Source organism: Micropterus salmoides, unplaced genomic scaffold (genome assembly GCF_014851395.1).
Source record: "Micropterus salmoides isolate LMB-PRFRI ecotype aquatic unplaced genomic scaffold, ASM1485139v1 Ms_hic_scaffold_16, whole genome shotgun sequence".
Lineage (NCBI taxonomy): Eukaryota > Metazoa > Chordata > Actinopteri > Centrarchiformes > Centrarchidae > Micropterus > Micropterus salmoides.
Genome location: NW_024040707.1, coordinates 19,641,879 through 19,661,224, shown reverse-complemented (window position 1 = coordinate 19,661,224; position 19,346 = coordinate 19,641,879). Strand labels below are relative to the sequence as shown.

Genomic DNA, 19,346 nt, shown 5'->3' with positions numbered 1-19,346 from the left:
TGTTTAAGAATGCCATACTGTTAAATCTGTGGAGCTTCTTCATTTAATAGTTTTACTTTTATACATACCTGTCACGTGACTAAATTCTCATACGCAGCATTTGCATGTTACACACTAAGCAGGTTATTGCAGGTAACCACTCCCACTGCCATGTTCTATCATGCTGCTGTGGTATAGTGTTGTTTTGCCTGTGCAGCAGGGCAGAACTGAATAGTGAACTCAAACCTGCCAGGAGATCGCAGCAAAGCAGGGAATCCTTGAATTTGTCTGTTGTACAGGCTTCAATGGAAAGGAAACAGGAGATGGAGTGAATATTTGCAAGGTCAAACTGTAACTTGACTTTGCTTAAACGCATACAGACAGATAACTATTCACACCCATGGACAATTCACAGTTTTCATATCACTGCGGGAGACAAAACACACAGATACAAAGGGAGAACATTTAAAAAGGCCCCAACCAGCACCATCCGGACAACACATTTGGAACCCACGACCTTCTGGCTGTGTGATGACAGTGTTAAAATCCCATTTACATTTATTCATTAAGCTGGCGCTTTTATCCAAAGTGAGGTCACACGCCTGTGGAACAACTAGGGGTTGCTAAATGTCTTGCTCAGGGACACATCCACTAATGTATGTGTGTGTCTCACACCAAAGGCATGTGTCTTATCCACTGCACCATCACCACCCCACACCATAACCCCATAAAGAAATTAAATATGTTTCATACAATACATGTTGATCTTAATAAAACAGGAAAAAAATCAAGACGTGACACATCTGTAACCAAGGTCTCAGGGAGATAATCAGATCAGATCAGAGTAATAATTGAAAAGGTCCAACAAAATGAAATCTTGGTTGAATGTCTTATTAAAACCTGCCCTTCTTACCCGCATTGTAGACACAAGGAGAGCATTACATATAACCTGGCTTCAGATGCTGGAAAGCAAAGTGACCCTGAAGAAATAAGAGGAAGATGGGGTAGTAAAACTGTGTTTATGACCACTCTTTTGTAACCTGCATCACTAACTCAGTCTGACTTAGACATGTATAAGAAGCCGAGACCAAATTAGGCAGAGAGCACAGAGCGGATTAAAAGGGGAATGAATTGGGCCAGTGTACTGTGAGGAAAGTATTTCCCCCCATGTGCTGTTCACAAGTTGTCCTCAGAGTATGCTTAAGTGAATGTTTGTGAATGTGCCGGGGGTCTGCGGGTTTGAACGATGGAGATCAGCATTTTGAAGTGTGGCATTAACACCATGTTACAGCACACTTCCACCGGGAGATTCTGTCTCCAAGTTTTACATTGTGCTTCTAGTTTAATATTGGATTTTACTAAGGAAACTTGGTGAATGATGTTCTCCAAAATTGTCTGCATTTGACCTACGTACGAATTATAGAGGTATAATTTAAAAAAAAGATACAACAACACCACAACCAGATTTCACCTCCACTATCTGAGGTGGGTGGTTGCTCAGGATGTGTTTAATTGTTCGATGTATTCATATCACATATGTGTGTGTTATATGTGTATATAGTCACTATAACCCATCCAATAACTTGGGGAATAGATCATTTTGACAGAAAACAAGCTTGTGAGAATCCCGACCTTGTAATGAGAAATGCAATATTCATTTCATGAAATGACTAGTGATGCAAAAATGCGATCATGTATTAAACAAAGAATTTCAGGTTTCACTTACAGCCAATCAAATTCAAACTTTTGTTTTCACCTCAATTGTCATACCTCAACAAGTATTTAGATTGTCTTTTAATGGAAGGAGGCCTAGATGATTCATATATAATTTGTCAATAAAGAACCAATAAAAGAGAGAAAACAAGTCCCAGACTATCAGACATCAATCCAAATTTATTATATAGTGCCACCATTTGGGGTATCCATAGCATGTTTACAACTTACTGTTAATAATCCTATAATGCAATGTGCAGTTTATAAATGCAGTAGTTACTGTTTTGTGACATTACACATGTTAGTGATGATACGAAAGGGGATCATTCATAAGTGTCCTCAATTTACTGCTCACTATAAAGGAAACTACTGTTAATTACATAAAGAAAACTGCAAAAACTGCCAGTTGCATTTGTTGGAAAGCACAATCACTGCTTGAAATTGCAGTGGGACGAGCGTTTTGCCACTGCACACCTAATTAATAGTTTCTAGAATTTCAGAGATGGAACTGTGCTTCAGTTAAATTACAATCACATTACTATAAACTTTCCAGTAAATAAAACACCCTGCATACCTGCTGAGGAAGATTCAGACCAGGATTGAGCAAGATCACTTTTAGGGACTATTTAGTAATCAGTTTGTTATTGACTACAATCATTTTTTTTGAGTCTCTCTGCAGTCTCTCTCTCCCATAAATAACAATTCTTAATTATATTCACACCTAAGGTAACTAGTACTGAGAAAGTAAAAATCAAAGGCTGACCTTTTCCAACCATTACGTTTTATAGCAAACAGTGACTCTTAAACCATGGCCCTCTGACCCCTCTTCCCTTAAATAACTACCGGCCCCAACTTCTGTGTCCTCTCATGTAGTACTGCGATAAGATAAATAAGATGCTAACTTAGCCCAACCAATGCAACGAGCAAACAACAAGGAAGTAGCAAGAGTTACCACCAATAGAAAACCCAGCTAATTTCTTAGGCAAAATTTATATCACACAAGCTGTATGTACACTTCAGCAGAATAAGGGTGCATGACAGCCATCCCTCCTATCACACAAAGCCAACAAAAGAGCCTACACATCTCACACACACACACACACACACACACACACACACACACACACACACACACATCACAGCCAACATTAGCGACATGTGCATATTAATGACCATTTTCCAGTGGCAGCAGTGGCCAGAATAATATCAATTTGGATGGCAGTTAAAAAAAATTTAACTGATGACTTTTTAAACAGTAAGAAATAACTGTGTGATTATGTGCATTGCACTCAACTGTACAGTTGATCTGCTGCTAACAAGGCATGTAATTTTTCCTGTCACAGAGTAGCTTACACACTGGTACTTAAACACATCGGGACAAACAGCACAATATTTTTTATACTAAGAAGGAAATAACTTCATTACATTTGCCAGTGTTTCACAGAGTTTCTCCTAATTCAGCAGCTCACAAAACTGTGATTTTTTAAGGCAGTCTGTGGCAGATTTGCTGCCCCTTAAATAGTTCACTTGCAGGTTTTGCTCTGGAGGACAGATATTCAATCTCAAAAGAGAATAACAAGAACACATTGAAAATAACAGGTGTAAACATCTATAAACAAAATCGGATTGCCTATTATCCAGATAACTTCCCTTATACAGATCACAAATAACATCTTCTGTGACACAGAGGGGATCATTGAGCCGCTCTGAAGCAGTGAAGGTGGGCATGAGGTCCAATGAGGTTTAGTTAGGTGTGGTAGTTTTGAAAAGAAAAAAACGTATTTTAAATAAATACAAACATAACCATTTAAAAGTTTTATGTCCCTTCCCTATTGCCAAAATAAAAAACACCAATCCCTCCCCAGTGCTTCAAAAATGATTTGACGTGCCTCTACCGTTTTGCCAGTGACTTATGTGCTGCGTCAGGCTTGTTTATTGGTATAATAAGTATCAGAAAAAGCTACCACTTGTAGAGGCTAGATATGAGCATCTCATACATAATTATCTTTAAACTGTTCCTTAAAGTTGCAAAATTTCACAAATGCAAAATGCCACAGAATTGAGTGAGTAATGTACACAGTTACACAGGTAACAAGAATTGGGACAAGAATTCAGGTGGGTCGTTAACTCGAACAGTGACAGCATCATCAGCATGTTGTAAGAGATATTCTGACTAAACCAGAATGTTGAGTTACCTCTAACAGTGTTTCGGTTGTATGCCTGAAGGTTCTGGAAGTGACGAATAAACTCAGGAGTCCTATTCTCTGAGTGTCATTCTCAGGTTGGTCAAGGGGCACTTGACTACGGCTGCCTCAAGATTAGTGTTAGACCTGCAACAAGAAGTAGACAATGCTCAGTGAAGTAACAAATAACAAAAGATCATTAGAACAAAAAGATAAAAGTCAGGGTAGGTGCACGATGATATCTCTGTCACCTGAAAGCAGAGACATAGGTAGCACTCTCCAGAATCAGAATCAGGTTTATTGACAAGTAAGTTTTCAAATACAAGGAACTTGCTTTGGTACTTCGGTGCATAATCGCATAATAAATCGCAAGTAGACAATTATTTTAAAATTCTTATCAAAATATTATAAAAAGGATGTACAAAAAAAAATCTGTTTTTAGAATTGAATTGAATTTATTCTGCTAATTTGTAACAGAAGTTACCTAAGTGCACTTTTAACCGAGCAGGTCTAATCTCAATCTCCTGCTATAGGTTGATTTATGGGTGTATCATCCGCAAATTTCAGGAGCTTGACAGACTGGAGGTGCAGCTGTTGGTGCGCAGGAAGACAAGCTTTTTGGACACAGTAGTGACATAAGCTAAACGCTAATGCCAGCATGCTAACACACTCGCAATGACAATACTAACATGTTCTTGTTTAGCAGGTTGTCTATAATGTTTATCATGTTAACATTATTAGTTTAATGCGTTATCATGCTAACATTTACTAATCAGCACTAAACACAAAGTATAGGACAAACTGAGATTTTGATCTCAAAAGGTTCATCAAAGCTATTACAATTCATCCTGAGGGAGATTTAAATGTCTGTACCAAATTGCATGGCAAAATTTGTCTGTCAGCATTGGTGGCAGAGATGCAATAGTAATCAGGCTCTTTGCTTGATTTTAATCAGGGTCATTGCTCAAACGTCATTATTATTAGGCAACGGTTCAAAAGATTACCCTGAAGATAAGCAAGAACCTTAAATACTTATCTTGTTTTCAGATAAGAATAAAATGCCCCCTCATTCCCAGCTGTGTTCATGTCTTTTCAGTAACATGGAAACAAAAATTAAAAGCACATATCAATTTGTGATTTTCCTGTTTCTGACTTCTGAGCTCTTGTCACATCCTCACTGAAGAGCAAACCTACCTGAAAGCTTTCAACACCTTCCTGTCCTACATTCTATGTTAGTGTGTTGTACAGCAGGAAAGATTAGCTTTGCAAACAAACACGTATTCTGTCCATGTGTTTTGACAAAAGCACTCACTGACGCCGCTGCATGGATACAGACATTGGCGGATAGCTCAGTGAATTTTTCTTTCAGTTTTAAGACAAGAGCTACCAGAAAAATATGCACAGACATGTCTTCAGGTGAAAAGAAAGTAGTAGATTAGTAGTAGTAGTAGAGATTTTTAATTTGACAGTTTTGTTTTTTAAATGGGCTGTCCGCAGAGGCTTACAATCCAAGAAAATTAGCTTTCGTAGTTGAGCATAAGAATTGTACAAAAGGTGGGTCAAACTAAGACCCCACTTCCAAAATAGTTACAAATTTCACTCTAACACTGTGAAAAACATTCAGTTCTGCATTGTGAAAAAGTCTGAAAAAAGGGGTAGTTTGAGAATACACACTACCTCACGTCTGTTGACGTCACTGTAGAAGTATTATATACAGTATACACCATTACCGCAAAGCAATACTGGGTAAAATGATACATCTGCAGTATTATTGCCTTCAAATGTAGCCTGTAAACATTTACTCACACAGTTGTGATTGGAGATTAATGGTCCTGTTCGGGCTCTCCATGTGACCAGAATAGGAGAACAGGTGCATGCTTTAATACTAACAGCATAGCTGTGAAAAGTTAAAAGGCTCACCAAAAAGATACTTATTTACTTACAAAGTAAAATATCAGGATTGTGGGAATGTTCCAACCCTGCCAATAACCTGCTTTCCCTCCCCTATGACCTTCACTTCATTAGCTTAGCAGGGGTGTCGCCAAAGGGGGGGCCACACCCTCTTGATTTAATTACCACCCACATATGCATAATGTGCTTCTGAGTAATGAGTACTACTGTATGCATAATGCTTATATGTGATATTTTAATATATCAATAGTGTTTATTTATAGAGCATTTTCAAAATCCATGTTACAAAGTGCTTTACAAAGGCAGCATAATAAAACACACAACTCCTAAAACCAGTCAGGTTTTAAAAGAAAACAACGTCAAAAAACAAGAAAAACATTTTAAGAAATTTAAAGACAGTTGAAACAAAATTCAAGTAAAAATCAGGAAAGGCTCACCGATAAATGTTTTAAGAATGGATGTAAAGGAGTTCACCAACTCAGCCGACCTGATTTCTGCGGGCAGGCTGTCCCAGAGCCTCTGTACTAGGTACTATTCGTTTAAATCAATAATGTGTACTTTTCATTGTTCATGTGTAAGAAATACTCTTTTGCACGAATTTGCATTTCACTCATGGCTTTACAATACTGACAACTTGAAAAAAATGACTGAAACAAACCAGTAACATTCTCAATCTGTTATTTTCTTTATTTCTTACTGTTTGCCTGACTATTTCAACCACCAAGATAACATTAATTCACAACCTGGAGCCACTAACTGGAGTTCTGACTGAGGAAAGCAGTCCCAAAGGAATTGTGAGATTGTGTAGTAGTAGTGTGCAGGGTGTTTAGCTGAAAAGCTTTTGGCTTAGTCCACAGAGGCATACACAATACCGTATTATTGAGGGGAGAAAATAAGGAGGTCTTACCTTGTGGAGCTGTGAGCTATTATTTATCTTCACGTCACAGGCCTGTTGCATTGTGCCTCTCACTCAACTTAACACTGCAGGGAAGGCAAGAAAAGAGTCGTTTAAGCAGATGCGAAAATTCAGGCACACTGACACTTCGGCGGCGAATTTCAGGATGATGTCATCTGCGTGCCATCTGACAATAAGAGGCCTGCAAACCTGCACTGAGGCAATGTGGGTAAAAAGTTTTAAAACCAAACAATAACTTTGACGGTCAGAGACTTGGATAACAGTTTGGAGGTTGACTTGAGCTTAATCTCTCAGGTTGGAAAGGTATGCTGTGACAAAAGTATTTCACCAATAAAGAAAATAAATTCCAATTTAATTTAGTCATAACAATATGATTTTTAATAATCGATCCATGTGTTGATTTATGTAAATGTGCAAAACGTCCATACCTGAAATATCCTTCAGTAGATGCGCTTCAGCCCCTATTTTTAGTTTAATTTGACGCGTAATTTGGAGTCTTCTCGCTCCGCAGTTGTGCGTCCCAGGGAGGCTTGCGCGTCACCAGCGAGGGACTTTTTGGCAGAGAAAAATTGCTGCGGGGCCTTTTTCTCAGAGGATGACCGTGCCATAACTTTGCCTCTATAAGCGAGTCCCTCTGAGTTGCATCTCACATCTCAGCCTCAACCCCGCTGGCTCTGCTGACGAGCCGCAGAAAGCAAACCCTTCCATGAGGAGAGCCACGTGACTGAGGCGTAGCGGTGAACCTCATCTGCGAGCTCAGAGGGAGTGAGGGAGGGAAAATGCTCTGCGGTTAAAACACCAGAGCCACAGCAGACTTTACTCAGGTTCTGGTCAAAGGCAGTGCGCCACCAAGACGCACTGCACTGTCTCTACACCGCAGATCGGAACGATGTGCTGTGAGCAGTAGGACACTCATCCAGAGAGGAGTTAAATCTCCCCGGTGCATCAAAACCTGCATACACCTGCCACCCCATGGTTACTTATTCTACATGCGCCTATGGCCTCTACAAATGCATGAGATCTTATCACCAAATGTGACATCAGTGTGACCCCTATAGCAGTTTGAATTAATGATTGCATACTCTGGAACCTGTTTTCTTTTTTCTGGAATGAACGTCATTCAGCTGCCAAAGAATCTCCATGAAACACTGAGCAAAGGAGAAAATAATGGTTACTTAACACAGAAGAGGGCACCACAAAGTCAAGTTAAATTTTATTTAGAGTATTCTGTTGGATTGGATTGAAGGATATAGATGTGAACAAAAGACACACAAAAGAATTAATGTGGCTGGACATAACATGATTCAGGGCCTAATCATTACATGGCAATAAAATAGCATTACTTACAGATTGGTATGTGTATAAATAATAATAATCACCACACTTTAGGTATTAGAAAGTTAGCAAGCATGTTTAAATGTGGGATGAAACACAACATAAATAGAAATTCCAGATTTTGTTTGCAAACATAAGTTCATTCAAATTGAGTGATTATAATCGTGTGTGTTCGCATGTACATTTCTTCACAATAAAACTCCCCAGTGAGTCGTGTGGTCTTCAAGATGCTATCTTGTGAACTGCCACTGTGATGGTCCCATGACTCCTCACCAGAATGTTCCTACAAAACAAGCAAACATAAACAATGCAATAAGGCAAACAATCATCTGATAAACAACCATCAACATCTGAGAAAAGGGCAGTTTTGGTGACATCTCTGCATAGAACTGTCGCTGGTGCCCATGATGGTAATGGTGACACTAAAAATAACAGTTTTAGTCATAACATGACCAATAACAATAATGTACATTTAAGGAATTTGGTTAAAGAGTGTAATATTGATCAGTCAATACTGACCTTTAGCAGATCAATCATATCAACCTGTCTGTTGCTCACTTGCGATATTTTGTATGTGCAGTTTGACTAATAATTGTAGGACTTATCCATACTACAGGCTTTAGACTATTATTTTTAGTATCATCATTATTTGCATAAATATTTATTAAGTAGAAATATCTAAAGATACTGAATGTCTGCCTTTAAGCCATTTCTAATGAATAATAATCAGAACAGAATAATCACCTCATCAGCTGAGGATTGATAGCCAGTCACATTTTGTTTTGCCATGTAATATCTGTCACGGTCATCAAGTCATTGATTTACACTTTGATGACATATACTGTAATCCTACCATACTCAGAAAGCATCCCACAAGTCACAAGAAAGCAGCGGGCTCATCTACAATATGTATCCAATGACTTAAAGGTCCAACATTCAAAAGGATTTCATCACAATATACAGTATATATGTGGGAGTTGAATTCACTGAAACCCATACACCAAGGGATGTTTCACAAAGTCCAGAAGGTGGCAGCACAGCCACGCAAATGAAAAACACCTTTGTCAAGACTATGGCCCAATCCCAATATCCACACTCACAGGGTTAGGGCTGTCCCACTGTCAAATTGTCAAGTGTGCGAGCGTTTTGAGCTCTATTTAAACCCTTTTCGTAAGTCTGAAAAGGGTAAGCCTGAGAGAATTGCCCACAGTTCATAGCTGTATGCCGTGAAACAGAGGGGTTACCAGGGTTACCAAGGGACACCCAGAAGCGAGAGAAATCACGGCAAAACTGCCTTATAAATGAAGAAGAACAGTAAACAAACAGGCATGGAAACCAACGGTGATGGTACAACTATTAGAATTTTTTTTACCATCGATTTAAGATGGTACATAGAAAACATTAAGTTAGAGGAATGCAATCACCTTATTACACACTTAGTTTATTTAACTATTTATTTTATTATTTGCTTAATGATTGACATGTAGATAGACATTTACCTCTCCTCCACTCTGTAGGACAAGAGCCTGCAAGACTTAAAAATCAGTCAAAAACATAAAATAAAAAGTATACATCGTGTTTCAGCGTCGTCAAGGTAACGTGGTAATGTGACAAAGTGCTGTCCCGTTCCTGTTTACAGCATTTTGAGGCCTTGCAGCCTCCTGCACCCAATCACTTTCCAAGTGACGTCAGTAAAGTCTGTGAGGGTTCAGGGCTTAGGGGGGACATCGGGATTGGGCCTTTGAGCACAGTGCGAGGTACAAATAATGGACACTCAATCTTTGACTTTGGATCCCTTTCAACAGGTTTTCCTAGATTTACTGATCCCCGTGAGTATTAATCAAAACCACTGCAGACAGACCTCTTAAATTCACTGAGGTGAAGAAAAGGGAGCAAATTGCAAGTCAATCAATCAAAAAAAAAGGACAAAAATGTTGTGTCAGTGCTCACCCTGACTCAGATTCCAGGCACACAGTCGCAGAGTCTGTTGGGTCTTTGGTGAGAGCTGCAGCTTGTTTGGACAAAACTGACACAACACCGCCATGTTCATCAGACAGGGAGCCACGGCCTGGGGATTGTGAGATACAAAAGAGTGTTACTGTACAGAGCTGAAAAAACGTCCAAACAAGCACTAATTCAAATTTCTCCTGAGGTAACTGAAGTTAGACATTTATCCATCCAACTATCTCATTTGAAACTTCTAGGCATGTCTCTCCAAAGATGAAAGCAGCATGTTTTTGGTTTTATCAAGTTGAATCTTTTTAATCAAGGAGACAATTGGATTGCATTTTCACTGTTGACCTGTGAGCCTAACTGCCCCCACTTGAAGGACAACAAAACTCCGACAGGAAGTCACCACAACAAAAAATAAATAAAAATACTTGCTGCTGTTAAAACTTTTTCTTCGCTGCATATTGGGTACATTTACAGTTTTAATGTGTTTTGAGTTTTTCTTGTTTAAATCCCCCCTCCAGTGTATTTTGACATTTCTATGATATTATCATATTTTTCCTTCCTTACAATGTTGATTACCCACATAGTTTGCCAAAAAGCTTAATTTTGTGCTCAAAGTTGCAAAGTTGTAAAAACGGGGTCATACGTCATTCTCCAAGCTTGCGCAGGCGCATTGTCATGCCTCATTAAAAAACTGTCGATAAACATCGTTGTGAGCTAGCTAACCAATTTATCATGTAATTTTCCTAGAACTTACAGTAATTATGTCTGTCTGTGTCTGATGGTCTGTTTGTCTTTCTAATTTAGTTAACGTTAGCTAAGTTAACTAGCATAGTTATTGCAGAAAGTTAGCTAACCGAGGGTCTTCATTTTATTTTTGAGTTTCCTCCTCTTGGTTTAGTGTGCTGTTCATTTTCATTATGGCATGTGTGCGTGCGGTGTTGTAATGAGTGGTGGACATCTTGGGTTGGAGGACAGATGACAGAAAACGAGTCGCACTTTCACCTGCAACCTTTTTATACAGTCAGCAATAACGTTACGCATTTTACTGTCGGCCGTTTCACCGATGCATCGGCAGAGGAAATGGTATCAGAAGTCTGGAGCTGAGGAGCGATGCTATCACTATCAGCGTTGCTGAAACGGTGAGTTGTGCTCTCAAATGATTTATTCACACTAGTGAACTAACGTTAGTTGACGAAGTAAAAACGTTTATTAACATGACGTGTTGTCTGTGTGTTTGAGTGAGTATTACATCCTAATAATTAATTCATTTCAATTCGTGAGGCAGGTTTGAATCCAGCCATGGGCTTCTGTGTGTGGAGTTTGCATGTTCTTCCTGTGTTCATGTGTGTTTTCGCTGTATAATGTGATATTTCTAAATGTGCACTGAGTTTTGTAGATATGTAAATGTATTAGTTTTATAAAGGGAGCACTCATGGCTTTGGCCATGCAAGAGGCAAAGAAATGACAAGAGCAGCTGCACAATCATAGCTAATAGCTACTCTGATGATGAAAACTTATCTGTATCAAAACTTTTGGTAATTTTTTAATAATGAGCATTGGCATCACAAGTGTGTGGCTTCTCTGCTTGTTTTTGTCAACTAGCAGCTCATTAAATATGGAGGTCCTGAAGCTCAGTGCACTGAAACATTAGAAGACACATTATACATACATTTTATTTAACCCATCTCAGACTAAACATCAGCAGAGACAGAACATTATAAGCTTCGTAAAGGTTGAACTTATGGCAGAGCTGATGGTTGTTACGTTTAGTTTGGCTTTTGTTATAATTACATTTTCTTCTTTACAGAAAGGAAGGACCTGAATCTGTGGAGACCAGCCATTATTAAACATTAAAAATGATCTGTACTCGACTGCAGCTTCTTCCACTCTAACTGAGATGTGATGGTGAAGCACGTTCAGAACATCCATGAACACAGCACGCTGGAACCAGCTACAACATACCTTATACGGTTTGTGGTTAAACATGATTAGCGGTCCAGTCTTCAGTGGTGCTGGTTGGTGCCTGGTTTAATTTGATTTCAGTGCCTCCAAAAAAAACATATTGTGGAGGTAAATTTCCCACATTGTGCAAAGAAGTAGAATATTTTTATAAATGGAAATGCATCACATCAACATTTGTACTGAAGTAAATCAAAGCTAATTCTGTAGAGTAAAGATTCTGTTTTGAAACAGCCATTTTATTTATTTTTCTGAACTCATTACTACACAAACACAATCCCAGGTTTCTGTTTAAGACTGTGGATCAGCTGGTAAACCCCCATTTTAAAACGGCTTGCGTGAACCCACTTTTAAAGAAACCTGGTTTAGATCCCTCCCTCCCACATAATTTTAGACCAATTTCAAAACTGCCTTTTATTGCAAAGATTCTAGAAAGAATTGTGTCCAAACAGCTGCTCACTGTACTGGAAAATAACAAAATATTTGAAAAGTTTCAATCTGGTTTCAGGAAGTACCACAGCACTGAGACTGCCTGCTTAAAGTCACCAATGACCTTTTAATGTCTGCTGATGAAGGTATGTGCTCAGTCCTGGTACTCCTGGACCTTAGCGCTGCTTTTGACACCATTGATCACAACATCATGTTAGACAGACTGAGGCACTGGGTGGGGATCTCTGGTACTGCCCTAGAATGGTTTTCATCCTACCTGTCAAATAGGAAGTTTTGCGTGTCTGTAAACAACTATGTCTCTTCGTTCTGTCCAGTTAAATATGGTGTGCTTCAGGGGTCGGTCTTAGGACCCATTTTGTTTTCCTTGTATCTGCTTCCCCTTTCCTTGTATCTGCTTCCCCTTGGACATATTATCCATAAACATGGCATTTCTTTTCATATTTATGCTGATGACACACAAATATACTTGCCCGTCAGATCCACAGACCCTGGAATGCTGAGTTCACTTAACAACTGCCTTTGTGAAGTAAAAAAAATGGATGTCAAATAATTTCCTCCAGCTGAACTCAGACAAAACAGAAATCCTGGTCATCGGGTCCCAGCAGATGGCAACAAATACTGCCATCTGCTGGTTCCCTAGTAAATCACATTAAGCCTGTGGCAAAGAACCTTGGTGTTTGGTTTGATAGTAATTTAAATTTCGAGCAGCACACCACAAAGCTTGTTCAATCATGTTTTTATCAACTTAGAAATATAGCAAAAATTCGATCCATGTTAACTTTTAAAGGACACCGAGACCATTTTACAAGCCTTCATCTCATCACGCCTGGATTATTGCAACAGCCTTTTCACCTGTTTAAGCCAAAAATCTATTGATTGACTCCATACTGTCCAGAACTCAGCTGCCAGGCTTTTAACCAGAACAAAGAAATATGACCACATTACTCCTATTTTAGCTTCATTACACTGGCTCCCAGTATGTTTTAGAGTTGACTTTAAAATTCTATTGATCACTTTTAAAGCTCTTCATGGCCTCAAGATTATTATTATTATTATTATTTTGGAGATTAAGAGTAAAAACAAGAACAAGACATTTTACAATTAAAAAAAATATTACTAGCTTCATGAAGATATAATTTATTGCAGTGCTGTTTTACTAGACTGCAACAGTTTTAGCTTGGTGTATCTTATTAACAGAAACTAGTATACATGGTTCCCCGCGACCCTGTACGCAGGATAAGCGGTTGACGATGGATGGATGGATAGTATACATGGATATTCTTCAAAAGCTAATGCCACTTTTTAGTCACAAGGTGGCAGCATTGGCTCACAATACATAAAGAATTTGGTCTTACAAATGTTCTATGTGTTGTCTTTACTTCTGGCTTTTTTCACACATGTACAACTTGTGAACTGCATGATCTGCCTTTTCCACAGGTTTCTCTCAGTAGTTCTGCATTTCTACCACAATGGTAGCTGAGAGGTTGCTGTGATGGTGTGTTATATTCTACAAACATGTTTTTTCTTTCCCCAGTATACGCATCAGCCCTCATGGAGTCCACTGCACCTTCCCCGCTTAGCAGATTGGCCAAAAGATCCTCATGGATGGATGAGGCAGTCGGCCTTTGTCGGTTAACGGTTTAACACTGGACATAAATGTGAAACCAGCACAGAAGTCTTGGTTCACGGTTTTCAGGTTAAGATCTTTATTAATGAAGGCAAAGCTAGATCAGTCCTACAATTAATATTATCCTCAGCCAAAGACATACTCAGTCACATTTGTCTATTTGTAAGATATCTAAAAAGCATCTCTAAAAGAGAGATTTAGATGAAATCTAATAAACAAATATGTCTCAGCCAACGCTGGAGGTGTGACTTTTGATGTTCTCAACATTGCAAGAAACTATTTTGTTTTGTCACTGTACTCAGTCAAAAGAATGGTCTGTGGGTATTTTCATGTAGAGCCAGTAATTGTTATTTAAAATATTTTCTATTAATAAAAACTTGAGAATTGTACAGCTTTGGTTTGCTGTTGAGTCTTTTCTAGTTTAATATGTTTCATTTTGACCATACCCATTTAGTGCATCAACACATATTTTAAAAAGTTTGTGTTATTGTTAATTGCAATTCATGAATATTAGATTACATTAAATGTGATTAATTTTATTGTCAACCTAATGAGGCTGTATAAAATGCTTAAATACCCCATTCTTCAGGACACAACAAATAAAGGTAAGGACTTCATAATGTGCCTGCCTTAGGCCTGCCTAAGCTGTATGACATGCTTAGTACTATAGGGACATAATATCTACAGCTAAAGCTGGTGAAAATATCTGATAGCCTACATAAACAGAACTCCGTTTTAATCTCTCCAGTTTACTATTTATCCTCTTAGTAAAATTCACAACAAGTCAACTTTACATGCAGAAGATCAAGTATACGGTTGTATTGTAACTGTATAGACAAAAATAGCACAGTTGACCCCCCCCCCACCCCCGCAGCGGGAAAGTAAGTGCACCATAAAAGGTAGTGGGAGTTATCGTGTGCAGTGCGTGTATGATTGATGACAGCTGATACTTGCACATTAGTTTCGATCATGGGTAAATAATAGATGCTCCTGCCAGACAGTAAAGTGTATTAAACTTTACAGTGTAGTGACGTTAACGCAGCATATCGTTAGCGAACACTCCAGCCGGTCAGTTTCTGGTTGTCATGGTAATTGATTACGTCCGACTATTAACCACACCCCCATTCTTCTGTTTGAGAAAGAACGTTCACCAAAAACGGCAGTTAAAACTGGCTGGAGGGGCTTTAAATGTGTTTAATGTTTTATGTTTTACCACCAAGGTTACTGAACACGGATTTCTCCACGAGAAATTCCCAGTAAAAAATTATTAACTCTGGGAATATGATTGACTCTGTACAGATTATGACAAAGGTTGACACAACAAGGGGAGTAGCAAGTGGTTTGTGTTATACACAACTTAACTTTTTTAAACGTGCATTTACCGTTTGAAGCATTCGTACTTGGTTTTGAAGATTTGAGATTTTCAAGGGAGCTAACGATAGTTTACCTACAGTTTTTCTTTGTTGCTTCCGGGTAACTGTCAAATGAAAATCACTATATTATCATTTATTAACACATCTATTTTTTCTCATGACAGCTATATTCAGGCAATAGCCTATGTGATCAAAATTGATCACACTGCTTTTATATAGTAACTGTTACTTTCAGGTGTGCTCACTGTCTGAAACTAAGTGTTATGTAGGTACCACACACGATGCAGCCGTGCCCGGTGGAATCCAGGCAGAGGGAGGACAGGGACTCTACTCCGTCTCTGACAACGTCATAGCAGAGACATGTAGGAAAAGGCTGCATCATGGCAAAGGGTGTTCTTGTTGCGAGAATGTGTTGTATAGAGATGTGTTTTGATACCTTTGTCTTTTTCTATTATCAATTTGACATTTCTGTTACATACAGTGCATATACGGTGCTCACTGTGAACCAGGGACATACCAGAAAGGTGAACACTGGACAATGAGAAACCAGTGAAAAGGCAAATGAATAAACTGATGTTTCCCTGACATGAGTTCAATCTGTTGGCTGTAGATTATATTTTACTTTGGGTTGCTCCATGTAAGTCTCAATAAGAAATGACATAAAGAAACCCTAGTTTAGTGTCTTCTGTCATACTGACACTATTCAAACATCTGGCTGCCTTGGCTTAAGTAATGATAAAAAGGGACATGGTGGTTGTGACGAGACTCTCTCAAGTTAATTGTTGTGAGTTGGACTGCAACAAAGGTTTATTTACATTATCAAATAATCTACCCATTGTTGACTCGATTAGCCGGCTCCTCTGTAGATTATCAGCAAATAGCAAGAAAAAAATCTTATCCTAAATTCCCAGAGCCCATGGTAATGTCTTAAAAAGCCTTGTTTTTTGTTCGACAACAGTCCAAAACCCAAAGATGTTCAGTTTACTATCATATAATGCCAAGAATATCAGGAAATATTCACATTTTAGAAGCTGGATCGAGTGATTATTTGCTTGAAGACCACTTAAACAATAGCTGCAAAGGCCTTGCTGTAGATCCAACTCATCGACTAATCGGCTTCAGTTTGAGTGAGTGCAGCGGCCTTTCGCAGGACGATTGAGGTGTTGTGCTGCTGCCCAGTAGAAAATTAAGTGACTGGAAATTTCAGAAAATGTTTCAGGAATCACATTTGTTTCTGAAAATGTGATTATCAAATTGAGAGAAACTGTAAACAAGTAACATGAAGTTATTAACTAGTGGACTAATTATGACTCATAGTTAGTTAGCTGTTTGTGTTATTCACGTGTAGAAACGCGCATTTTCTACCGGAAGCATTTGTACTGATTTTAGGGGATTGGGACGATTGTTTACATAAAAGGTCTGTTAGAGTAATTTTACTGATCGATAATTAACCCTATCTCTGGCCAGAGTTAACGGCCAGTTTGGTGTAATTTATTTCGAGAAACATTTTCCTGTAAAACCTCAGACATGACTATGAAGAAGTAACTCGGTGTTCTCTTACAGCCCAGGTTGTGTCCTTGCTCATCCGTGCAGAGCACACCGACAATTGCTGGATTTTTCATGCTGCCAACAACACAAACAAATCGCGATTAGTTATCTGCCTTTGACGTCCTAACATTTAAAATACAAACTCAAACACGGACCGGTATTAACTTACGTGTCATCAAGATGCTGTTCGAGGGTCGACTCCATTATCAACAATAAATAACTGCAAACTTCAAGTTTAGTGTATGAAGACTTTTTGTTATGGTTGTCTGCTTTCTGAAAGCTTCCGGCTTCCGTCAGCTGATCATCACGTGCACTAAGGGTCCCCGTGAGGATAAAAACACACGAAGAGCGCGAAGAATAAGAATTCAGTATAATACTTCTTCTTCTTCTTCTTCTTTAATGGCGGAACAACTTTTAAGTGCATACCGCCACCTACTGTACTGGAGTGTGTAACATCATATCACTCAGCTATCAACCTCAATAAGGTGCTCTCATATTCTGTTCACCAACCCAGTGTCTTTAAGAAATTTAAATAATGCCTTCCTGGTGATTCTTATACCCTTTTCTTCTCCTTCTGTTCCCAATACCCCCATCAGATTCCATTCCCGCCCTGCTTCCTGAACCCTATCTTGAAATATCCGTCTTTCCAACTCAAACAATATGCAGTGCAAAATGATATGTTCAACATTTTCTTTAACCCCACAGTTTTCACTTTTTTCACTATTCCTTTTCCCCAATAAAAACAAGGTGCCATTCAGTCCTGTGTGATCTACTCTTAGTCTTGTCATAATTTCCTCCCGCCTGCTCCTTTCGCTATAATTTTTATTACTGACAGACTTTTGTATTTTATAGTAACTCCTTCCTTTCCTGTCTTCCTCCCACCATTTCTGCCATATTTCAGTACCTTTCTTCTTAATGGCTGTTTTTCCTTCTCCTTTTCCTAGCAGTATTTGAACTGTTATTTCCTTTTGTAATGCCTCTTTTGCTAGTTTGTCTGCAATCTCATTTCCATTTACTCCCTCATGAGCTGGCACCCAGCAAAACTGAACATCTATCCCTCCCCGATGTAATCTTAATAAGCTGTGAAACATTTCTATCAGTAGGTCTTCTCTGACAGATGTCATTGACTGAATGCTTTTAATAACTGCTAAGGAGTCTGTGCATAATATCACCCTATCAGGTCTGACCTCTTCAACCCACTGTAATGCTATAATGACTGCCACTATTTCTGCTGTATATACAGATAGCCTATCTGATAATCGTTTTGAGATATTTATTTTGAATTCTGGTATATGTATTCCAATTCCCACACATTCCTGTTTGTTTTTAGATCCATCTGTATAGATTTTTAGATAATTATGGAAACTGTTTCTCAGATAGCTGCTAGTCCGTATTCCCACTTCCTCTATTCCCCATCCTCTTTTCTTTTCCAGTATACTAAAATCTGTTTTTACGTCTGGATAGAGCCAAGGTGGATTGTTACTGACTGGATTGGGTGTGCTGAAATCTAATGCTTCCATTCCATATTCCCTGACTCTCTTTTCCCCCGTCCATCCAAACCCATGCCCCCGAAACTTGAAATATTCCCAACAATCCTTTGTTATCTCCTTTGCAGGGTTTTCTTTCCCACTTCCTTTCAATCTGACCCAATATGCTAGCGCTAGTTTCTCTCTTCTTAACTCCAGTGGTGTCTCTCCAGCTTCTATGAGTATTGTGTTAAGGGGAGTTGTCTTAATGGCTCCAATGCATATCCGTAAGGCTCTGTATTGTAATTTATTAATTTTTTCCAATGTTGTTTTTGCTGCTGCATCATGTACTATGCAACCATAATCTATTGATGACCTCATGCATGCTCTATATATGTCAATTAGTGACATTAGTGGATTAGTGGTGTTTATCTGCACCCCAGTCGCATCCCGCCACACCGCTCTCAGTAAATTAATAACTTGTTTACATTTAGTTTCCAATTGCTTTATGTGTGTTTTCCATGTGTATTTACTATCAAACCACAATCCCAAATACTTAAATTCATTTACTTTTTCCATTGGCTGCTGATATAGAAAAAGCTTTTCTACATGACACTTTACTTTTTGTTTGTGAACACCATATAACAGGATTTGCTTGTTGATATTTTAAATCCCCACTTGAATGACCACTTCTCTACTTTCCCTATTGCTTTCCTAATGTTCTCTAACACATATGTCTCATTTCTTCCTCTCATCCATATGGCCCCATCATCTGCATATAACGCTGATTTGATGTGTCCATCTAAATCTGAAAATATATCATTAATCATAATGTTGAATAATATAGGGCTAATTGCGCTCCCCTGGGAAACGCCATTATTTACCTTAAACTCTGTAGTAATTTCTGATCCAACCTTTACTCTAATTTTC

At 38.6% G+C, this 19,346-nt stretch overlaps 2 protein-coding genes and 1 long non-coding RNA gene across 4 annotated transcripts in view; 1 reads left to right on the top strand and 2 right to left on the bottom strand.

Annotated features, from left to right (window-relative positions):
• Positions 1 to 7,473, bottom strand: part of slc16a4 (solute carrier family 16 member 4) — a 38,389-nt gene extending 30,916 nt beyond the window's left edge. Inside the window, exons 1-3 of one of the 2 annotated variants that reach the window (XM_038722745.1) lie at positions 7,131 to 7,473; positions 6,694 to 6,767; positions 3,888 to 4,022 (exon numbers count right to left, since the gene is read on the bottom strand). The gene's annotated coding sequence lies outside the window, so the exon portion shown is untranslated. Of the gene's footprint in view, positions 1 to 3,887; positions 4,023 to 5,681; positions 5,794 to 6,693; positions 6,768 to 7,130 lie in introns of those variants that run through there. The other variant, XM_038722746.1, reaches the window with a different exon arrangement.
• Positions 7,474 to 7,902: 429 nt separating this feature from the next.
• lamtor5 (late endosomal/lysosomal adaptor, MAPK and MTOR activator 5) lies at positions 7,903 to 17,278 on the bottom strand. The gene is made up of 4 exons (XM_038722747.1): positions 17,120 to 17,278; positions 16,964 to 17,025; positions 9,988 to 10,105; positions 7,903 to 8,320 (listed from the first exon to the last, which is right to left on the bottom strand). Exons 1-4 carry the CDS (start codon positions 17,152 to 17,154, stop codon positions 8,260 to 8,262), a joined length of 276 nt encoding a protein of 91 aa, XP_038578675.1. The 5' UTR covers positions 17,155 to 17,278; the 3' UTR covers positions 7,903 to 8,259.
• LOC119905584 lies at positions 10,677 to 14,883 on the top strand. Its single transcript, XR_005444840.1, has 3 exons — positions 10,677 to 11,132; positions 11,801 to 11,963; positions 13,937 to 14,883. It is a non-coding gene; the product is annotated as an uncharacterized LOC119905584 (long non-coding RNA).
• Positions 17,279 to 19,346: the final 2,068 nt, after the last annotated feature.

What these genes read in the sequence shown, in the direction of transcription:
- lamtor5 (XM_038722747.1), bottom strand. Translation starts at nt 17,154, where the DNA reads ATGGAGTCGACCCTCGAACAGCATCTTGATGACAC. An exon ending in GAACAGCATCTTGATGACAC is followed by an intron (nt 17,026 to 17,119) that starts GTAAGTTAATAC and finishes TGTTGTTGGCAG; the next exon opens with CATGAAAAATCCAGCAATTG. An exon ending in TGCCTGGAATCTGAGTCAGG is followed by an intron (nt 8,321 to 9,987) that starts GTGAGCACTGAC and finishes CTTGTTTTGTAG; the next exon opens with GAACATTCTGGTGAGGAGTC.